Source organism: Lissotriton vulgaris, chromosome 2_1, assembly GCF_964263255.1.
Source record: "Lissotriton vulgaris chromosome 2_1, aLisVul1.2, whole genome shotgun sequence".
NCBI lineage: Eukaryota > Metazoa > Chordata > Amphibia > Caudata > Salamandridae > Lissotriton > Lissotriton vulgaris.
Window position 1 is genome coordinate 539363712 of NC_141687.1, and position 21941 is coordinate 539385652.

At 47.2% G+C, this 21941-nt stretch overlaps 2 protein-coding genes across 2 annotated transcripts in view; both read right to left on the minus strand.

The window, feature by feature from the left end:
• LOC147730710 (voltage-gated delayed rectifier potassium channel KCNH8-like) overlaps window positions 1-21941 on the minus strand; it is a 1657143-nt gene that overhangs the window by 903374 nt on the left and 731828 nt on the right. The window lies entirely within an intron of this gene.
• LOC147730711 (uncharacterized) lies at window positions 12383-18587 on the minus strand. Its single transcript, XM_086958427.1, has 4 exons — window positions 18512-18587; window positions 14211-14309; window positions 13378-13512; window positions 12383-12807 (listed from the first exon to the last, which is right to left on the minus strand). The coding sequence occupies exons 1-4, from the start codon at window positions 18585-18587 to the stop codon at window positions 12383-12385; spliced, it is 735 nt and encodes a 244-aa protein (XP_086814553.1).

The window sequence follows — 21941 nt, forward strand, 5'->3', positions numbered from 1 at the left end:
AACTAACAAATGTCAATGTCAGTGGGATGCCTTGCTCTAATAACCCATGTCCAACCTAAGAATTTTGCTACTGCTATGGCCACAGGGACAGATGTATTCGTCCTCAGCAGCCATAGAGCCTCCTGACCCACCCGTGTACTCATGTTATTGCAAGTTGGTTTTAACCATTTTCTTCGGGGGCAGCATATGTGGGGCAAATAAAAAAAACATGACCAATCTACTCTTCCTGGTCAATACACCACGGGCAAGTATTCCTAGACTGACCCCGCCACTTATATATGAAGGATCTTAATGGTAATGACCCAACTCTAAACTGATGGTACAGCTTCCTGACTCTGCTCTTAGTAATAGCGTCCCAGTAGTTTTCATACGAGGGGTCGAGCTTGTGAGTCAGAAAGCTACCGGTCAAGGATGATGAGGTAGATTCAACAATAAGCTTGTTTCTAATGACCGCCCAATAAAGATCCTTAAATTCCTTATTAGATGGGAATACATTATTTCCAGGGTCAGACCAAAGGTGACTTAAGCCCATGTTGTCTAAAATTGTTTTCACAGTTTTGAACCTTGGAAGATTACCAGAACCCACCAAAGATCTAAGATCTTCTATTTCCTTTGCAAAGGATGTGAGTTCCGGGGTTGACCAGATCCTCCTCCACTGGGCAACAGTCCTAAATTGTGCAACTTCTTCAATAGGATGGCAACCTAGATCCAATAATAAAGGTTTCATTGGGGTAGATTGAGGCAGGCCAACCAGACCACGTAAAAATGTATTTTGTACTCTAACCAATTGGGACAGATCCGTGTAACCCCAAAGGTCCGCACCATACAATATTGCAGATCTTATTTTGGCATAATATATTTTAAGTGCAGGACCAATTCTTTTTGTAAACGAGGTTCTCTGTTCTTTAATCAGAGTCCCACTCAGCTGCGAGAATTTCAAAGAGAGTACATTGATCTGGGCTTTCCATCTAACTCTGTTGTCCAGAACAACCCTCAAGTAGGTCATTACATCCACCTGCTCTAACCCAGTACCATTCATACAGACATGACCCACCCTTGGCCTATTTTTCGTTAGCACCATAAATTTGGTCTTACTCACATTCCCCTGAAGATCATTGACCTTACAGAATTCCTCAAATTTAATTAGTGCCATTTGTAGCCCCTTTTTGGGTTTTGGAAAGGATAAGGGTGTCATCAGCAAAGATGAGGAAAGGGGAACTTGGTGCCACCTAAAGAGGGGGCGTCAGTTGGCGTGTCCACAAAGAACTGTACAATTCTATTAATAAACAATAAAAATAAGGTTGGCACGAGTACGCACACCCATGGAGAACCCCATGAATGACTGGGAATCTATGGGTTACCTGCCCCTGCGTACCCCATCTAACCTGCGCAAAGTTTGCCTCGTGCAATCTTACAACCAAGTCCAGAAGGTCACTCGGCATACCCATAATTCTCAAGGATTCCCACAGTTTGGCTCCGGGAATAAGGTTGAATGCAGACTTTAAGTCTACAAACGCAGCATAAATTGCTCCCCCACCCAGGAACACCACCTTCCAGTAAATAAGGATGAATCTAAATACCTGGCCGATCGTACTGACACAGGATCTAAAGCCAGCCTGCATGGGCGATAAGATGTTCTCAAGCTCCATCCAGACCTGAATTTTAGACTACACCATCCTGGATATGATTTTCTGGATTGCGTCTATTAAACTGATGGGCCGGTAGTTCCCCGGAGACGACGGTCCCCATTTTTAAAAATAGGGAGAATTTCCGCCCCCCGTCAGGAGTCCGGAATGGGAGCTCCATTCGCGAAGGCGTCCGCTAGTATGGTAATATACGGTACCCAAACCGTGGGGTCATACTTGAAAAGGTCCGCCGGGATGCAATCCATACCTGGGGCTTTAACGCCTTTAGTCTGGCATAGAGCAAACTCTGCATCCTTAGCATCAAATAATGGGAGAGAACCCAACAGCTTTGGTACCAAAGTTCTCACAATTGGGCCACAAGCAACCATATCTTCCGGGCTACTAAACTAGGATTCAAAATGTTCTACCCAGTCTTCAGCTGGAACATGATTTGATGGAGTTTGAAGTTCCACGGTGCTCCCCCATTTGACTATCTGCCAGAACTTGGTTTGATTAGAGGACAGACTTGCCTCATAGAGATCCTGCCAATGACGGTCGTCCCAGTCTCTCTTTGCCTCTCTCTGAACTATTTTGTACTTCAGTCTTGCCTTCCTGATTTCAGCGCTATCACAGGTTTTTAGTGTTTTGATCAGGCAATTACGCGCCTGACGGCACCGTTTATTATGCCATTTACTCCCTGATTTACCGGTCAGGATTTTCACAGGCTTTGTATTTGTAGAAAAGAGGGCTTTCAGAGTACTAAAAAGGCGCTCATATAGTCCACTTATATTCACCAGAATATCCATTGGGTCAACCAATGCCTCCATGGCTTGTAGCATTTCTAAAACTGTGTCGGAAATAATATTTAAAACAGCTGGTCTTCCACTACCCTACTCCACCGCACCCTCCTCCTATCATTCGTTAAAAAGACATCTGCAGTAGTGTATTCAGTGGGCCTCACCATTGATGTGTTACTTCCAAGCTCCAAGCTAAGGACCAGTGGATTGTGGTCACTCTCCGGACGAGCCAAGACCAGCATATCCACCATAGATGGCCAATACTCCGCTTTAATAAGAATATAATCTATTCTGCTCATCCTGGTACCATTGTCATATGTAGCTTTCCCTATCTTATCGGAGAGTGATCGGCCGTTAACTGCTCTCAACCCCCACTCGAGGCAAAATCCTAACCAATGCAGTGTTGCCTCTGTCTCTTTCTTAATGGGTTTTAATTCTAGAGGTGGGACCTTCCAAAGCTTATCTTCTTCTGCAAAGAAGTCCTCCTCACCCCCCACATAGGGTTCAAAAGTGCAGTTAAGATCCCCGGCCACCACTACATATTTGTCCCTCCCTGTGGAGCTGAGTAAGGAATCTAGTTAGTTGATAATGGTCACTGGACTCATTCCTCCATGGAGGCCACGGGCATATACATTAACAATAAAAATGTCCCTATAATTGGGCCCGGAGAGCATCATCGCGAGGATATTAGGCATGGGCGTAAAATCCGTTCCGCTCGCGGATTTTGCGGATTTTCGGTAAATCCGCAATCCGCGAGATTCGCGGATTTCCCGCAAAATCCGCAAATCCGCGCGCTGCGGATTTTTTGCTTGTGTTCGCACTGCTCGCGGCCCGCGGCGCGGGCAGCAACAATCTCGCACTCGCGAAATTACAAAAAAAAATAAAAATGGCGGAGGAGTGAAGGAAGGAAGTGGCCCAGTCTCCAACTTCCTGTTCCTGTCCAGCAAGTTCCTCCCATTGGGGAGGGGTGAAGGAAGTGCCCCAGTCTCCAACTTCCTGTTCCTGTTTCCTTTCCTGGCCATTTTGGATTCGATCTTGACTGGGAAGGATTACTTTTTGTGGATGCTGCTGGATATTTGGATTTGAGGCCTTTTGGATTCAAAATTTGATTTCACAAGTAAGTTGATAAGTTGATGTTGTTTGTGGTGATTTTTGTGTGTGTTAATCGACTTTTGGGGTGGTGTTGGGGGCTGGCTATGTTGGTGATGGGCCATTTGTAATAACTTTTGGATTCGAAATTTGATTTCACAAATAAGTTGATAAGTTGATTTTCTTTGTGGTGATTTTTGTGTGTGTTTTCCGACTTTTGGGGTGGTTTTGGTGATTTAGCGGGTATTTTGCCGCGTTCGCGTCGTGAAGCAACAATCTCGCACTCGCTAAATTGCAAAAAGTGCAATTCTGCACCAGAAAACCACCAGCAGGCAGCATAAACCTTCTGAAACTTGATGGATGGCATTGGATTGTGCTGATTTGTGTTGTCTTTTTTGACTTTTTGGAGTAGGGGTTGGGGGCTGGCTATGTTGGGTGGGGCCATTTTGAAGCATGGTCCTCCTGGCCATGTGGATGGGGGTCAAGCGGCCATTTTGAAGGCAGGCAGTGAGCTTTGTGCCATAGGCCTGCACCCATTTTTCCTTGCTTTCACCCCTTGTGCCCAGGTTGAGTCAGTGGTACATGAAACTAACTACATGCCTCTCTGTGGGCTCTCTTGGATCAATGTTGAATTCCTGTTTCTCAAAAATGTAGCAATTCTTATTTTTGATATTTCCATATTGTGGTGTGCACGTGTGTATTCGAAATTTGATTTCACAAGTAAGTTGATAAGTTGATTTTCTTTGTGGTGATTTTTGTGTGTGTTTTCCGACTTTTGCGGTTGTTTTGGTGATTTAGCGGGTGTTTTGCCGCGTTCGCGTCGTGAAGCAACAATCTCGCACTCGCTAAATTGCAAAAAGTGCAATTCTGCACCAGAAAACCACCAGCAGGCAGCATAAACCTTCTGAAACTTGATGGATGGCATTGGAATGTGGTGATTTGTGTTGTCTTTTTTGACTTTTTGGAGTAGGGGTTGGGGGCTGGCTATGTTGGGTGGGGCCATTTTGAGGCATGGTCCTCCTGGCCATGTGGATGGGGGTCAAGCGGACATTTTGAAGGTAGGCAGTGAGCTTTGTGCCATAGGCCTGCACCCATTTTTCCTTGCTTTCACCCCTTGTGCCCAGGTTGAGTCAGTGGTACATGAAACTAACTACATGCCTCTCTGTGGGCTCTCTTGGTTCAATGTTGAATTCCTATTTCCCAAAAATGTAGCAATTCTTATTTTTGATATTTCCATATTGTGGTGTGCACGTGTGTATTCGAAATTTGATTTCACAAGTAAGTTGATAAGTTGATTTTCTTTGTGGTGATTTTTGTGTGTGTTTTCCGACTTTTGCGGTTGTTTTGGTGATTTTGCGGGTGTTTTGCCGCGTTCGCGTCGTGAAGCAACAATCTCGCACTCGCTAAATTGCAAAAAGTGCAATTCTGCACCAGAAAACCACCAGCAGGCAGCATAAACCTTCTGAAACTTGATGGATGGCATTGGAATGTGGTGATTTGTGTTGTCTTTTTTGACTTTTTGGAGTAGGGGTTGGGGGCTGGCTATGTTGGGTGGGGCCATTTTGAAGCATGGTCCTCCTGGCCATGTGGATGGGGGTCAAGCGGCCATTTTGAAGGCAGGCAGTGAGCTTTGTGCCATAGGCCTGCACCCATTTTTCCTTGCTTTCACCCCTTGTGCCCAGGTTGAGTCAGTGGTACATGAAACTAACTACATGCCTCTCTGTGGGCTCTCTTGGTTCAATGTTGAATTCCTGTTTCCCAAAAATGTAGCAATTCTTATTTTTGATATTTCCATATTGTGGTGTGCACGTGTGTATTCGAAATTTGATTTCACAAGTAAGTTGATAAGTTGATTTTCTTTGTGGTGATTTTTGTGTGTGTTTTCCGACTTTTGCGGTTGTTTTGGTGATTTTGCGGGTGTTTTGCCGCGTTCGCGTCGTGAAGCAACAATCTCGCACTCGCTAAATTGCAAAAAGTGCAATTCTGCACCAGAAAACCACCAGCAGGCAGCATAAACCTTCTGAAACTTGATGGATGGCATTGGAATGTGGTGATTTGTGTTGTCTTTTTTGACTTTTTGGAGTAGGGGTTGGGGGCTGGCTATGTTGGGTGGGGCCATTTTGAGGCATGGTCCTCCTGGCCATGTGGATGGGGGTCAAGCGGACATTTTAAAGGCAGGCAGTGAGCTTTGTGCCATAGGCCTGCACCCATTTTTCCTTGCTTTCACCCCTTGTGCCCAGGTTGAGTCAGTGGTACATGAAACTGCAAGCCTCTCTGTGGGCTCTCTTGGATCAATGTTGAATTCCTGTTTCCCAAAAATGTAGCAATTCTTATTTTTGATATTTCCATATTGTGGTGTGCACGTGTGTATTCATAAATGCCTACTTGCAAACTATTAAATGAAGCGCCACATATGCAACATATATTTAACTGATGTTCCTCTGTCTTCGTTTGCTTTTAGGTGCACAAAGTCAAGAACTCTGCATCATCGTTGAGCATCAGTGCCAGGAAGAAGTCCTGCTGCGGCCTGCTGTTCCGACATCTGAAGAAGAATCAGAAGATGGGTCCGAAAAGAGGTGCCCGTAGCTCCTCTTGCAAGAAAGATGTCTCTACTAAGGAGAAGAAGAAGCAAGTGGCACCACTTACCAAGGAGTCTGGTGCCTCGACCACTAAATTTATGTGGAAAAAAGAACCAAAGTCCACCATGAGTGCTGCACAGGTAGCCTGTTTATTGGTTCAATCACCAACGACCAGTGATGTTGGCTCAAGTACTATTCAACAACCAAAGCCGCAACAACAACTGCATGAGCTAACAGTACAAGCACAAGTACATGCGCAAGGAGCTGTCCGAGAAGGAGCTGGTCGAGAAGGAGCTGGCCGAGAAGGGGAAGGCCGAGAAGGGGAAGGCCGAGAAGGGGAAGGCCGAGAAGGAGAAGGCCGAGAAGGAGAAGGCCGAGAAGGAGAAGGCCGAGAAGGAGAAGGCCGAGAAGGAGAAGGCCGAGAAGGAGAAGGCCGAGAAGGCGAGGTCCATGAAGAGTTGCAAGTAGAGGTCAGTGAAGAGGGCCATGTAGCGGCGCATGGAGCGGTGCAAGTGGCCACAATGGTTGTTCTTCCCGAAGTCGGGGCACAGGAGGAAATTGACTTTGGACCCGGGGTATCAAGTCAGGAAGACGAAGCCACTCCTCCTGATGATTCATTTTCTCCCAGCTCCCCAGCAAGGAAAAGATCAAGGAGGGTGTGTAGAAGTTCCTCTTCAAGCCCCGCTCCATCAGATGATCTGGATCCAGATTGGCAACTATCTCCGACGTCTGAGAGGGAGGCACACCATGAGCTGAGAAAGGTATCAAATGTTAAAAGGAAGGGCCCCGGAAAGCTCATACTTATGGATCCGAACGTCGGACTTGATGAAGTGGTGCATTCTGATGTTGATGAACAGGATGACAGCAATGACCTAGTCATCACACACGTCATTCCAGCCACACCGGCCATGCAGCAGACAGACATTTATACCCTATCCCGACGTCATGCTGAGCGTGACCCTGGCGATGTGGCACTGGTAGCACCACCAACGCAGTCATGTAGTACAAGTTCACCAAAACCTACAGCTCCCATATTTTCTCCCCAGAGGGGAACTCCATCCAGCTCGACTCCCTCAAGTAGGGTTGCTGCAATAATTGCACAACCCAGTAGAGGTCTGCAAGGCTCATCCACCACTGCTTCATCTGGCATTGGCAGTATCATCACCTCGTGCGGCAAAACCAGAAGTTTCCAGTCCCCAGTTTGGAACTATTTTAGTGTCCATGCAAAGCATGATAACCTAGCCGTTTGTTCCATTTGTACGACTACAGTTAGCCGCGGTAAGATTGGTACCAACTATGGTACCGGAGGCCAGCTAGGTCATCTTGAAAGAAGGCACTCTGTAGAATGGTTTGCACACCTAGCAAACATCAAGGCAAAGGAATCCCAAAGGGCAAGTGGCCAAAATAAACCCGTACTAGGTGTTTCATCTGAAGATGACGGGGAGGTAGAAGAAGCGTCAGACATTTATTCGGGCGCACCCAGTACCCCTGGCAGCACCACACCCTCCGGAACACATAGGAGGCACACTGAGAGTCTGGGAGACACACCAATGCGGAAAATGTCAACACTGAGCAGAAGTGGGTCGAAGAAGGAATCAGCATCATCCATTAAACTTGTCCAGCGCAGCATTACAGACATGTTCTCCTCAGATGCGCCATTTCAACGCAACCACCCAATTGTGCGCCTGTATAACACTAAGCTGGCTAAAATGCTAGCGGTGGACCTTCTCCCTTTTTCGTTTGTCGAAGGTGTGGGTTTTCTTGAACTCGTGGCAACACTGGCCCCTAAATGGAAGGTTCCTAGCCGGTTCTATTTTGCCAGGGTTGCTGTTCCAGCACTACATAAAGAGGTGCTTGAGTTGGTTGGGGCAGCTTTGCAGAAGAGTGCTGTTCACACTATACACCTGACAACAGACATGTGGACCAGTTGCCAAGCCCTTGATTACATGTGCATCACTGCACACTGGGTCTCTTTTTCAGGGGTTGCTAAACGGATAAATGCAGGTGGTGACTTGGTCGACATTTTTAAGGGTGCTCGTAAACATGCAACATTAGCCATGTTTGGCATGGAGAAAACTCATACTGCAGACAACATTTTGCATGACTTTAACAAAAAGGTCTTGCAATGGCTGCCCAAAAGAAATTGCAAGGTTGGTTATGTTTCTACTGATAATGGCAGCAATGTAGTTAAGGCCATGGCGGACGGTGACTATTTCAGAGTGCCGTGTTTGGCGCACTGTATGAACCGTGTCGTGCAAAAGTTCTTGAAAAAAGAACCTGCAGTCGACAAAATACTGACCATCTGCAGAAGAATATGCACACATTTCAACCATTCTTTTAAGGCCCGGAAGGAGCTGAGGCGCCAGCAAAATGTACGTAGAATGCCAGTGAAAGCACTTATCCAGGAGGTGGCAACACGTTGGAACTCAACCTTCTACATGCTTGAGCGTCTGCATGAGCTGTTTCCAGTAGTCAATGAGTATTTCTACAACCTGGGTGGTGATCCGACAGAAATGATGCTAGCGGTGGAGCAATGGCAGCTAGTTAAAAGCCTGACAGACATGCTTCGTCCTTTTGAGGTCTTCACGCGTGAAGTCAGCAGGGAGGACTGTTCTTTGAGCAAAGCTATCCCATTGTTGCTGAAGCTCGAGCACCAAGTCAAGGTGGTGTCTTCAGAATTAAAGGATGCGGGAAAGAATGAAGCATATGAGTTGGCGCAGAGATTATTACAACGCCTAGTTAGCAATAAACGGCTTGTAAATATCAAGAAACAACAGCACTACATTTGTGCTACTATTCTGGATCCACGTTACAGAAAGCCATTGTTAGGAAAAGTATTAATTCCTTTTGAAACTTCAGATGTTACAGAGTACAAAGGTTGGCTAGCTCGGTCAGCCATTCGTTTTGAAAGAGAGAGGAAGGAAACTGTAGGAGAAGACAGTACTAGTGAATCAGCAGGCCAACAGGCGTCGGATAAAAGCACTTCTGTGCCTGTGGCAGAAGTGAGTGTCTTTTCCTCTGAGCCGTTAACCACACCAGCAACCGTATCATCTGCACCAGGCACAGGCGATATGTCTGAAGAGGATTGGCTAAGTCAGCTAGGGTTTGCTTGTCCCAGAAAGGACACAGAAGTGCAAAGTACAGGAATGCGGGAGAACATTGTTTCAATGGTGCAGGCCTACCTGGATGACTCAACAGCGGTCAATATTACTGAGGACCCATTGGCGTATTGGCATGGGAAAAGAAACATATGGCGAGAGCTCACCAACCTGGCTATCAATTACTTGTCTTGCCCACTCGCAAGCGTGTCTTCAGAACGTGTTTTTAGTTCTGCTGGTGGCATTGTGACTTCCAAAAGGTCCCGCCTCTTGCCCGCAAATGTGGAGCGGCTCACCATGATAAAGATGAACCAGCACTTCATACCACCAGATTACAAAGTACGAGAATGCACGCAGGAAGAAGAGGACACCGACCTACCTGAGGAAAGTTCTCCTCAGTTACCACAAGTACTACCGACTGAATTTGCAGAGTATGAGGACGAGTTCATTTTCCCTGACACCGAGTTCTGAAAATGAGTCAATGATTCATTAACTTTATTTTTAGTTCGACTCCTTATTCACTTTTATTCCTGTGTGTCTGTCTTTCTTTGTTTACCAAGTGCTTGATCCCATTCACAACAAAACTGTAATCACCCAATCAAAGAACAAGCCCATCAGCAGAACTGTCTTGCCGCAGCATTCATCAGGTTCACAAGTTAGTTGCCAAGAACTCAGTCCTGGTCGTCTATCCTCCTCCTCCAGACTCATTCTATCCATTTCCCGTAATGCTGATGCCTGGATTCCGCACAATGAAGAAACTTACGTTGACGAGTCCCCTAAAGAGGTACTGGAAGTAGTGAGTCCTGCTGCAGAACGCTTTAGGACACTGTGAATTCCATGTGGAGACAACCCTCAACAAACACAAATTACAGGTAAGATAAGCGTTTGGATGGGAGGTAGTATAATGGAGTATTAGGAGGAGAGGCGAGAGAGTGACAGTGGTACTACTAGTAAACTCCTAGGACTCTTGATTTAGGAAACTCTGTGACAGGCATTTAACTTTGGCAAACATTTGGCCAACTACAGGTTGCTTTTGCTTTGCAGAAAATCCACGCCGGGAAACTCCAGTTGGGGCCCTGCTGCAGAACGCTTTAGGACACTGTGAATTCCAGGTGGAGACAACCCTCAACAAACACAAATTACAGGTAAGAGAAGCGTTTGGATGGGAGGTAGTATAATGGAGTATTAGGAGGAGAGGCGAGAGAGTGACAGTGGTACTACTAGTAAACTCCTAGGACTCTTGATTTAGGAAACTCTGTGACAGGCATTTAACTTTGGCAAACATTTGGCCAACTACAGGTTGCTTTTGCTTTGCAGAAAATCCACGCCGGGAAACTCCAGTTGGGGCCCTGCTGCAGAACGCTTTAGGACACTGTGAATTCCAGGTGGAGACAACCCTCAACAAACACAAATTACAGGTAAGATAAGCGTTTGGATGGGAGGTAGTATAATGGAGTATTAGGAGGAGAGGCGAGAGAGTGACAGTGGTACTACTAGTAAACTCCTAGGTCTCTTGATTTAGGAAACTCTGTTACAGGCATTTAACTTTAGCAAACATTTGGCCAACTACAGGTTGCTTTTGCTTTGCAGAAAATCCACGCCGGGAAACTCCAGTTGGGGCCCTGCTGCAGAACGCTTTAGGACACTGTGAATTCCAGGTGGAGACAACCCTCAACAAACACAAATTACAGGTAAGATAAGCGTTTGGATGGGAGGTAGTATAATGGAGTATTAGGAGGAGAGGCGAGAGAGTGACAGTGGTACTACTAGTAAACTCCTAGGACTCTTGATTTAGGAAACTCTGTGACAGGCATTTAACTTTGGCAAACATTTGGCCAACTACAGGTTGCTTTTGCTTTGCAGAAAATCCACGCCGGGAAACTCCAGTTGGGGCCCAGCTGCAGAACGCTTTAGGACACTGTGAATTCCAGGTGGAGACAACCCTTCAACAAACACAAATTACAGGTAAGATAAGCGTTTGGATGGGAGGTAGTATAATGGAGTATTAGGAGGAGAGGCGAGAGAGTGACAGTGGTACTACTAGTAAACTCCTAGGACTCTTGATTATGGAAACTCTGTGACAGGCATTTAACTTTGGCAAACATTTGGCCAACTACAGGTTGCTTTTGCTTTGCAGAAAATCCACGCCGGGAAACTCCAGTTGGGGCCCAGCTGCAGAACGCTTTAGGACACTGTGAATTCCAGGTGGAGACAACCCTTCAACAAACACAAATTACAGGTAAGATAAGCGTTTGGATGGGAGGTAGTATAATGGAGTATTAGGAGGAGAGACGAGAGAGTGACAGTGGTACTACTAGTAAACTCCTAGGACTCTTGATTTAGGAAACTCTGTGACAGGCATTTAACTTTGGCAAACATTTGGCCAACTACAGGTTGCTTTTGCTTTGCAGAAAATCCACGCCGGGAAACTCCAGTTGGGGCCCAGCTGCAGAACGCTTTAGGACACTGTGAATTCCAGGTGGAGACAACCCTTCAACAAACACAAATTACAGGTAAGATAAGCGTTTGGATGGGAGGTAGTATAATGGAGTATTAGGAGGAGAGGCGAGAGAGTGACAGTGGTACTACTAGTAAACTCCTAGGACTCTTGATTATGGAAACTCTGTGACAGGCATTTAACTTTGGAAAACATTTGGCCAACTACAGGTTGCTTTTGCTTTGCAGAAAATCCACGCCGGGAAACTCCAGTTGGGGCCCAGCTGCAGAACGCTTTAGGACACTGTGAATTCCAGGTGGAGACAACCCTTCAACAAACACAAATTACAGGTAAGATAAGCGTTTGGATGGGAGGTAGTATAATGGAGTATTAGGAGGAGAGGCGAGAGAGTGACAGTGGTACTACTAGTAAACTCCTAGGACTCTTGATTATGGAAACTCTGTGACAGGCATTTAACTTTGGAAAACATTTGGCCAACTACAGGTGAATCAACACGATGACAGTGTTCCGTAAAACAAACTTACTGCAAAACCACCACCCACCAGGCTCAAAAGTAGTAAAAAACAGCTATGCTCAGATAAAGTTTGAAAAAGTATATGTTTATATCCCTAACAAAATAAACTCCCGCAAGACCCTCCCTAACCCCAACAAATAAATAGTCCATCAAAAGTCCCCAAAAACCCCAACTCCCAATTCCCACCCCCCAAAAGTCTCTAAAAAAGGGGCAAGGGACACTCTACGGATGCAGGTTGTTGAATTTGGCCTCCAGGGCATCAAACTTCTCCTGGATGATGGCTTGATCTAAACGGAGGCCCTCCACCAGAGTCTGATACTCCTTCCATCTCTGGACCTCCGCCTCTAGGTTGGACACTCTGCGGAGTGCAAGGCGCAAGCGAGCCTTTACAGTACTGTGAGGAGGTGCAGCCTTTGCTGCTCGGCGGTGGCGTCTTCCAGCACGGCTCCGGTTGGCTGGAGCACTGCGCTTACCGGCAGAACGTGGGGTCACGGAGGAGGATGCAGAAGATGTTACACTGGAGTGCGTGTCGTCCCCCTCCATTTCCACCAGCCGGCGATATTGCGCAACAGTGGCATCCAGCCTCCGTTGCCGGGCAAGTACAGCCCGCATACTCCTGCTCGGTTTCCATGTTTTGGTATTACCAACTATAAGAAGAAAGAAAAACATAATCTGTAACGAATGCTCTTTAAAAATATGATTAACACAAAATGATTCAGCAGGAAGTTGTGTCACAGTACAACTAGCAACTAGCCAGCGCAGTACAAAACTATTGAGGCCAGTATCATGGGCGTCCGCATGGAGGGGCAAGGGGGGGGCGCTTGAATCACCATTTCCCTTCCCACAACTCACTTGTATCCTTTGTTTGGTGCTCTTTCATATGAAAGAGATCTGGCAGAAGTGAGTGACTTTTCCTCTGAGCCGTTAACCACACCAGCAACCGTATCATCTGCACCAGGCCCAGGCGATATGTCTCTATCTCTCTCTCTGTCTCCCTCTGTCTCCCTCTACCTCGCTGTCTCTCTCTCTGTCTCCCTCCCTCACCCTCCCTCTGGCTCCCTCCCTCTCTCTCTCCTTCTGTCTTCCTCTCTCTCTGCCTCTATCTGTCTGTCGGTCCCAGCCTGCTGTAATTACCATATTGTAATTTGTCACTGGTCCAGCACTGGATACACATCATATGCTATCTAAGAGTCAGATAGTACCATGATCCAGCTTACCTGTACTCCACACCACCGCTGCCTGCTTCCTCACAGTCTGATTGTCCACTTGCGCCGCATCCTCCCCAGAGTCGCCCTCAGACTCCGAGTCGATGACGATCACGTCCGAGCTGGCCCCGCCACCAGCTGTTCCACCTAAAAAATATATTTAAGACTGTTAGATTACACCACTCACTAGTATTTGGTCTAGGAATGAAGAAGTTTGAAAACAGAAAAAATAATTGACTGTCTACTCTAGTCTAAAGTAAAAATGTCCCTCCTTCCAGGGAAGGCTGTTGTCTTGCTGCACTTTTTTGTCACAATTGATGAATGCTTGCTTAATTTTAACACACATCTTTTTTCTCTGAACAGACAGACGCTGGACTTCTACGGACAAGAGCAACCAACTAAACCAGGTGAAAGCTCGGCTCGACCACAAGACATGTGTTCCATTACTCATCAACTCAGCACCAAGCACTTTTCCTTTTCCAGCTAACTTTATTTTAATATATGTGTTTACTTTTACTTTTTTTAATAAAGCTTTTAAACTTGAATAGACTCTGTGGTTTTTGGTCCTCCAAGCTAGAGTGACTGAGAGAAAGGTTTTGTAATTTTTGCAAGGAGGAGTCCGTGCCGCTGACACTACCGAGTTTATACTATAGTATACAGTGTGCCAAACACGCCACTCTGAAATATTATTACTCTGGTCTTTGGTGTCCATAGTAAGGTTTGTGGAGAATTGTCCCTGCAACAGTAGTATTATTGATTTAGCTCCTATCTAAACACTGTTTCGAAAATTTAAATTAGGAACGCTTGGACAACAATAGGTCCTCTATATTTAAATGAAAACTTACTGGGGCCAGCAAAGGAGCACTCGCCGCCCTGGCCTGCATCATCCTCCTCCTTTGGAGCCACTGCATCCGCTGTTTCTGTCCGCTTGCCCCTGGGCGGACCTGACGTACAACATGAAAGAAAGAACAGAAAAAAATGATGATTGCTGCTTGTCGATGTCCTTGTCAACCAAATCAAACATTTAGAAAGAACAAGAACCAACTATTTTAGCCAAAAAGAGGGCTACAAAGGAAGGACTGCACCTGAGCCTCTACTCAGTCATTTAGGACAATGATGCATCACTGAAACCCTGCGCCTGCATGAAGCAGGCTTACGGCTTGACGCAGCATTGCTGGAGCTGCGCCATCGTTGCAACGCAACTCCATCAATGAGCCGCCTTTACGGCACCGATGCGTAACGCTTCGGTGCCGTTTTGGCACCATGGCGTGCCGCATTGAAAATACGGCGCACCATGGGTGGTGCTGGCGTGCCTCACACTTTGCAGGGATGCACAGGTAATGCACTTAGGGGCATACTTACGAGTTCTGGGCTGCACACCTCCAGAGGTGCACCAGAACAAAATGCGTAACTCAAAACTAACCTTGCGTCACGGCAGATGCGCCGCAATTACAATGCGGCAAACCCTGGCGCAAGGGTAGGCAGATGCGTGATGCATCTCGTGACGAAAGAGGGGAGCATCTCTAGAGTCGCGTCGCAGGCGCGATGCAACTATAGCAATGCTCAGGGATGCCCAATACTCAACATACCGCATCAGTCCTTACGCCTGCTTCAAGCAAGCAGGCATAAAGAATTGACGTAGCAGCGTCGCGGAAGTGCCTGCGTTAAATCTTGTAGATTTCACGCAGGCACTTTTGCGAGGCGCACATCTGCCTGACCGCCGACCCCCCCCCTTCCCCTGCGTGGCAACGCACCCATTGTGGCGCAGGCCCAGGTCTTAACGTGGCGCATCTCCTTAGAAGCATCACGTTGTACATGACTCGCTGGGATGCGCCACGTTTACGTCGCTGTGCGTCAGGTAAGGCAGCGTAAACGTGGCGCAAGGGGCTTGTAAATCTGCCCCTTTGTGTCTAGCATTACGCAGTTCTGTAAAGTACACTCATACATTACTCAGCCCAATTAAATGAACACAAAATAGAAAACAAATAAGCAGTGGCACCGCCACAGAGAAAGAGAGCAGTGCACCTGAAATGCACAGAAGATTTTGAAATATTAATTTAGCTCTCCTATCAATGTAATCAGCAGCATTATTGTTCTTTGTAAAAAAGTTAAAGCAAACATTTGCAATATTAACACACAGAGCAGGAGAAAAAACAGAGTAGTGAGTGATGAAAAAATTGCTACTACTACTCACCAAGCCCGGGGACCTCCACTCCCAGCAGATCGAGCAGGTCGTGCTCCCGCTCCAGAATATCGGTCCAGCGGTGGGTCACCTGATTATAGGTGCGCTGGACCCCCGTGATCTTAAAAAGGGCCCGGCACACCTGCCCCCACCGCTTCCGACGCTCCTGGCTGTTGGTATAACCGGCAGCAATCCTGCCGCCTGCTGCGATGGTCCTCGGGAGACGGCGCTGCACAAAATAAACGAGTGTGCCCACCTCCTCAGGGCTGAAGATCTCCCTGGGCACCACCATTTCCGCCCTCAAGCGGCCACACGGGAGCCGGGCACGGGCTGCGGTGCCCGGCTTGGGCAGCTTGACAGCTGTCTTCACCATGTTCTGGGCAGGTAAGGAGATAAAATGAAAAAGAATAGGAGTAGAGAAGAAGGAAATAAAAGTTTAAAAAGTACTTGAAAAGTAAACAAAAGTAGCCTAAAACACAAAAATATAGACCTAAAAAACAAGAGGGATAGAAAAAAAGTTTAATAGATCAAAAACAAAATAAAATAAGCAAAGGATGGCAGAGATATACAGAGGATAGAAACACCATGCCCAGACACATAGGAATGAATGAAAAACAAGATGGCGGCCGATCACGTGAGCGTAAGTAGGTTCTCACGCGATTTCTCTCGCGAACTCGTGCGAACTTGTATTCGCAAGGCGCTCATCGCGCGAGACTACACATAGCGGGCGGAAACGGAAAAACGTCACGCAAACAAAATGGCGGCGCCCAGAAACCTTGGGGTAACTCGCACGAGTTTGCGGCTTACACGATCGATTTCGCACGACGCCGCGCCTCGCGAATAGTGCGAAATTACCGAAAAACGAGTTTTGCAAAAGGAAAAGCTATGAGCAGGTGCAAAAGTTCAACCTCATCATTTGTAACCATTCCCTGTAGTGCTTCCTGAAGGGGCCATCCAGAATTCGGTTAGGTTCCTGTTAAAAAAAAATTACATTGCAACAAACAGGAAAAGGAAAGGAAAGGGAGCAGACAAGCAGGTGCCAGCCTTCATTAATGTCAGTTGGGGCAGGGCAGGTGTTGTTGTAATTTAATTATGCAAAACTTAAGGCACTTAGCAGGTGTGCTTTGCTTTGCCACAATAATGTACACTCACTGGTCAACCAGAGGGTGCTGTGATGACACCGAGGGTGGCATGGGTGTGACAGCCAGAGGGTGGCATGGGTAAACCAGAGTGCCAGTGTTGACAGAGGATGGCAGTGCTTTGTTTGCCCCAATAATGTACACTGGTGAACCAGAGGGTGCTGTGATGATACAGAGGGTGACATGGGTGAGCCCGAGGGTGGCATGGGTGAACAAAGAGAGTGCCAGTGGTGACAGAGGGTGGCAGTGATGAAGAAAGGCTTGCAAACAGGCTGGGCACGTAGAAACAACAAGTTCGCAAAACTGGCGACCGGACAAGTAAGTTCGCAATTTGCGAAATTGCACAAAACCCTCGCGAACTTGCAGAAACCCGTGCGAACACCCCAAAAAATAAAATCCGCAAAATCCGCGAGGATTCGCGGATTTTGCGGATTTTCGCAATCCGCAAATCCGCAAATCCGCAAATTCGCGGATTGGGAATCCGCAAAATCCGCCCATGCCTAGAGGATATCTGGGTTATGAACAATCACCTCTGTGGGCCTAAAATTAAGTGTCTGCCTTATCCATATACACAGGCCACCTGATGGTCTGCCCATACTAGACCTTACAGCATGTTTATAAAAGTTTAGAAACCCTAGGCGATGAATGGGATCTGTCGCCCAAGTCTCCTGGAATAATAAAATATCCTGAGTATCCACTAGTTCAGTCCACTCCCCGATTGATACCTTGCTTTTTAGTCCCGCAATATTCTGCGAAACTATTTTAAGGGCGGCCACCTGAATAGCCAGCTGGGGTTGTGCTAACACACTCAGGCTAGACCCTGGGGACCGCTCACCCTCCAGCACTACTTCTCCACCTACTGGATCATTCATTAGTGGGGCCGGAAAAGTGCTTCTTAAAACAGTATTGACCCCCTGGGCCCCCACATCCACCTCTATAAAATGACTTGATACCATGCACCCGTCTAGAGAAACTGTGTTCCCCTGAGAGCCCTCCAATGGTTGTGGTCTGCCAGGTTGCCCGTGCAAGTGAAGTCCACCAGATACAGTAGAAAGTCAATCCACCCCCTCTAGGTCAGTGAGAGGATCAAACCTATTTAATAAGGGAGATATTGAACCCCCCGATTAGAATGCTTTAGGCCATGGGCTCCTCGCCAACGGGGATGTGAATGCAGAAGGGAATTATAAGGTTCACTCGGGATAGCTGGATAAAAATATTCAAGACCCAATGATTGGACGTCCCCCTCTCTTCCAAACCTCGGTACTCTTCGAATATGATCTACCACCCAAGGATCCCTGAAGTGCACTATAATACAGTCCCCCTCCAGATCCTTAGTAGTGTTACCCAACCAACTTACTCTTCTTACTCCCAGTATCTCTGCATTGGAGGAGGGAGGGAGACTTCTATGCTTATTCAGCCAATATATGACCTTATTTTTCAAGTCCCTGTGTGATTCAAATTTCTGCTTCTCCCCTATTGCTCGTACTCCCACCAGTACAATCGTGTACGGTGCGGATTCGGGGGGTAGATTAACACAGAGGGAATGGTCTTTGTGGGTCTCCTTCTCTAATCTGTGATGACCATTTACCTTTCTACCATCTTCTGTTGGGTGCAAGACGGGCTGATGACTAGGGGCCACCTCCTTCACCCTCCCCCCTGTTTTGGGACATCCTGGGAGTTTTTTTACCTACTGCATGCCTCTTTGGGCCTAGTTGATCAGGCTGGCTATTTGGCTTGGCAGTAAGGATCTCTTGATCCACCCTGGGACCATTACCCGCTCCTAGGCCCTCTGGGTTGGTTAGGGGGACTTTCCTACTAGCCATACCACTTAGCATATTATCCAATTTGTTTGAATTTCCTAAGACCTGCTTCTCGATCTGATCTAGTTTAGAAGCAACCATCCTAGTTCTCTCCAGCAATGGAAGCATCAGGGATTTTACCAAGATTTCAATTTTTCCCAAAAGTCCCCATCGACGTCAGTGCATGAGAGGGATTCATACATTGCATCAAGTGAAGCCATAAGCGGGCAAGGGGGATGGACCTCAACTAGTGTGGACTGGGCGATGCTATTTTTCTTATGTATTTTAGCAGGCCAACCCTTCAAAATGCCACCCCCTCTTTTCCTTGTATTATGTGTTGGAACAATCAAGGATCCCTGATTCTGGGCTACTGGAGGAAGACTATGTACCAAAACAGAGTTAGATACTTCTGTAATGTTACTACTGCTAGAACCTGAGCTTGAGACAGATACATTTGCTATTGAGCGGCCCACAACATTACAGTCAGCAGCAACTACCTGCTTGAGGCTTGTACCACAACCTGACTGACTCGGAGGTACGGGGGATACTACAGTCCCAATCGCACCCAACGATGAGCGCTTCCCTGTAATTAAATCCAAAGAAAGACGCTTTTCGGTGAGGGCTATTTCCTTTTCGATAATTGTAGTGGCCCTTTTAAAAAAATGGTCCAGGGTACCAGTAACCACCCCTCCCGGGGAGGAAAGCATTACATTTCTATCTTTTCCTGAGCTCAGAGGCATAATGGCTTCCTTGTCGGTACACGGCACACTTACAGAAGTAATGCTATATAAGTGGTTACCTTAACTAAATCAATAGGATACAAGTTTTCCAAAAGTCAAAGTAATAAATGATAAATGGCCGTTGAAAGGGGGGTGGCCCGGCCCGGCCTTGTTCGGCCTCAGACGACCTCTGACGGCCCGCCCTTTGTCCGGGCTTAGCCCGGCGCCTGACCGAGCGCGTTCCCGCGTACGCGGGATTGGGGGTGCCTAAATAGGAGGAGGCGGGAAGAGAACACAGGTGCGGCAGGTCACTAAGCCGCAGGGAGCTCTGGTCCTCGCAGTTCCGCTACACAATCACCAGCCCCAAATTGGCGTTTCCCCCTGCAGCAAGGCTCAGGGTGAGTCCAGGGATAGTAGTCCAGCAAAGCGTTCAGCCCAAGGCAAAGTCCCGACTGCGAGCGGCTCCCACGAAGCGGGGGCCGCGAGTCGTTGTCAAGCACCGGGCGGGAGGAGGCGGGAAGAGAACACAGGTGCGGCAGGTCACTAAGCCACAGGGCGCTCTGGTCCTCGCAGTCCCACTACACAATCACCAGCCTTAAATCCGCATTTCCCCCTGCAGCAAGATTCAGGGTGAGTCCAGGGATGGTAGTCCAGCAAAGCGTTCAGCCCAAGGCAAAGTCCCGACTGCGAGCGGCTCCCGCGAAGCGGGGGCCGCGAGTCGTTCTCAAGCACCGGGCGGGAGGAGGCGGGAAGAGAACACAGGTGCGGCAGGTCACTAAGCCACAGGGCGCTTTGGTCCTCACAGTCCCGCTACACAATCACCAGCCCCAAATTGGCGTTTCCCCCTGCAGCAAGGTTGAGGGTGAGTCCAGGGATAGTAGTCCAGCAAATCATTCAGCCCAAGGCAAAGTCCCGAATGCGAGCGGCACCCGCGAGTGGCAGTGAGTTAGTTCATCCAGGGGGTCGATTTTAGGTGTGTGTTTCGGGGGAGAAATGAGAAGGAATTCTGTTTTGGAGGTGTTTAGCAGGAGATGGTTCTCATTTAACCAGTTTTGAGTAGTCAATAGGGTGGATGTTGAGTGAAGTGATGTTATCCAGGGAGGAGATTTTCAGATAGAGTTGGGTGTCATCTACCAGGAACAGGTTGAAGAGTATGGGAGATAGTGTGGACCCTTAGGGAACCCCCATGGAAACTGCTGATGGCTGGGAGAGACAGTGGTTCGCCTTCACTCTTTGGGTCCTGTGCTGGAGGAAGAACGAGAACCATTGCAGCACCTGACCAGAGAGGCCCATCTTGAGCTCCAGAATGGCTAGGAGATTGTCGTGATTGACAGTGTCAAAAGCAGAGGAAAGGTCAAGGAGGATAAGGAGGCATGATTCATTTCGGTCATGCATTACTAAATTGTCATCTATCACGTGAGTGAGAGCCGATTCAGTGCTGTGCCCACTACGAAAGTTAGATTGATGTTGAGCCAAGAGAAGGAAATTATTCAATGTGCGCACAAAGTTGCCACTGGACGCATTTTTCTAGGAGTTTGGCTAGTGTGGGGAGGCTAGAGGTAGGGCAGAATTTGTTAAGCTCAGCGCTGTCTGCTGTAGTTTTTATTTAATATAGGTGTTATCCCTGCAGCTTTTAGGCATTTTGGGATCTTGCCTTGTGACAAAGATGCATTGACGATCTTTGTCCAGATGGGAGGGACGGCATCCTTAATTTCTTTGAAGATGGAAGGTGGTAACAGGTCACTGAAGTGATTAGATGGGTTGATACTCCAAAGAACCTTTTTGATATCACTTTCATTGAGGGTGGTAAAGGTGTCCCAGGATGCATTGATCTTGATACCCTGGCTACTCGGTTCAAACTTGTCTAGTAAGGCCGGTGGGGGTGGGCGCAGACCCATTGGGTAGCAGTAGAGCCCGGCCTGGTTACCAGATCCATGTTGATGAGTCTTGATTCTCTGTAAAGAAAGCAGATCCTCTCAGTATAGGTAAAGGAGATGATCTTGTATGTGTCCCTTCTCTGAAACATTTTGGTAGGTAAAGTCAGTCTTGGAATTTGAGGGGAACTGGAATTCTCAGATTACCCAATACCAACAAACTCCCCATAGCCTTTAAGATGTTTCCCTAAGATTTTTCAAGTGTGTGTTTAAGGAGAGGTTTACATATTACGATCATTAATAGGGAGTAAGGTGCTTCAGGTCCAGCCCTTTTTGCTTTTTCCCACCAAGTTTATCTAGGCACTTCTAGCATATCTACATAATCCGTTTGTACCATCGGCTCTTTACATATCACTGATAGCAGTGAGTGGGGCTCAGCTATTCTACGTTCTATCCTCACATGCATAAGGTGGGTCTGTGCTCCAAACCTGTATCTACTATAATGCCCCTGTCTGACTAAATAATATACGAAAGGGCCAGGTATTAACAAACACCAGCCCTCACAATCATGTTTAAGGACTTCTCATTTATTACATAACTGCTTACTGCCCCATATTACTCTCGAAGGCACATGCCTATAATGACAAAAAAGTAGTTAGGTATTTGGATTGGAACATTATTAAATAGGAATAAGAATTTTGGCTGCAGTACCATCTTTATTAGTGAAATATGGCCAGTCACCAGCATGGGAAGTACTATTCAGTGTTCAACTTTCACACTCAGATTCTCCGAGGCTATCCCAAAATTCCATCTCAGTAATGCTGGTGTATCCCAAGTCATGCGCATCCCCAGGTATCTTAATC

Coding starts and splice junctions, on each gene's coding strand:
- LOC147730711 (XM_086958427.1), bottom strand. CDS start 18,587: ATGGTTGCTTCTAAACTAGATCAGATCGAGAAGCAGGTCTTAGGAAAT. Junction 14,310..18,511: donor ATTGGATAATATGCTAAGTG/GTATGGCTAGTA, acceptor GTTGTACGTCAG/GTCCGCCCAGGGGCAAGCGG. Junction 13,513..14,210: donor GTGCTCCTTTGCTGGCCCCA/GTAAGTTTTCAT, acceptor TATATTTTTTAG/GTGGAACAGCTGGTGGCGGG.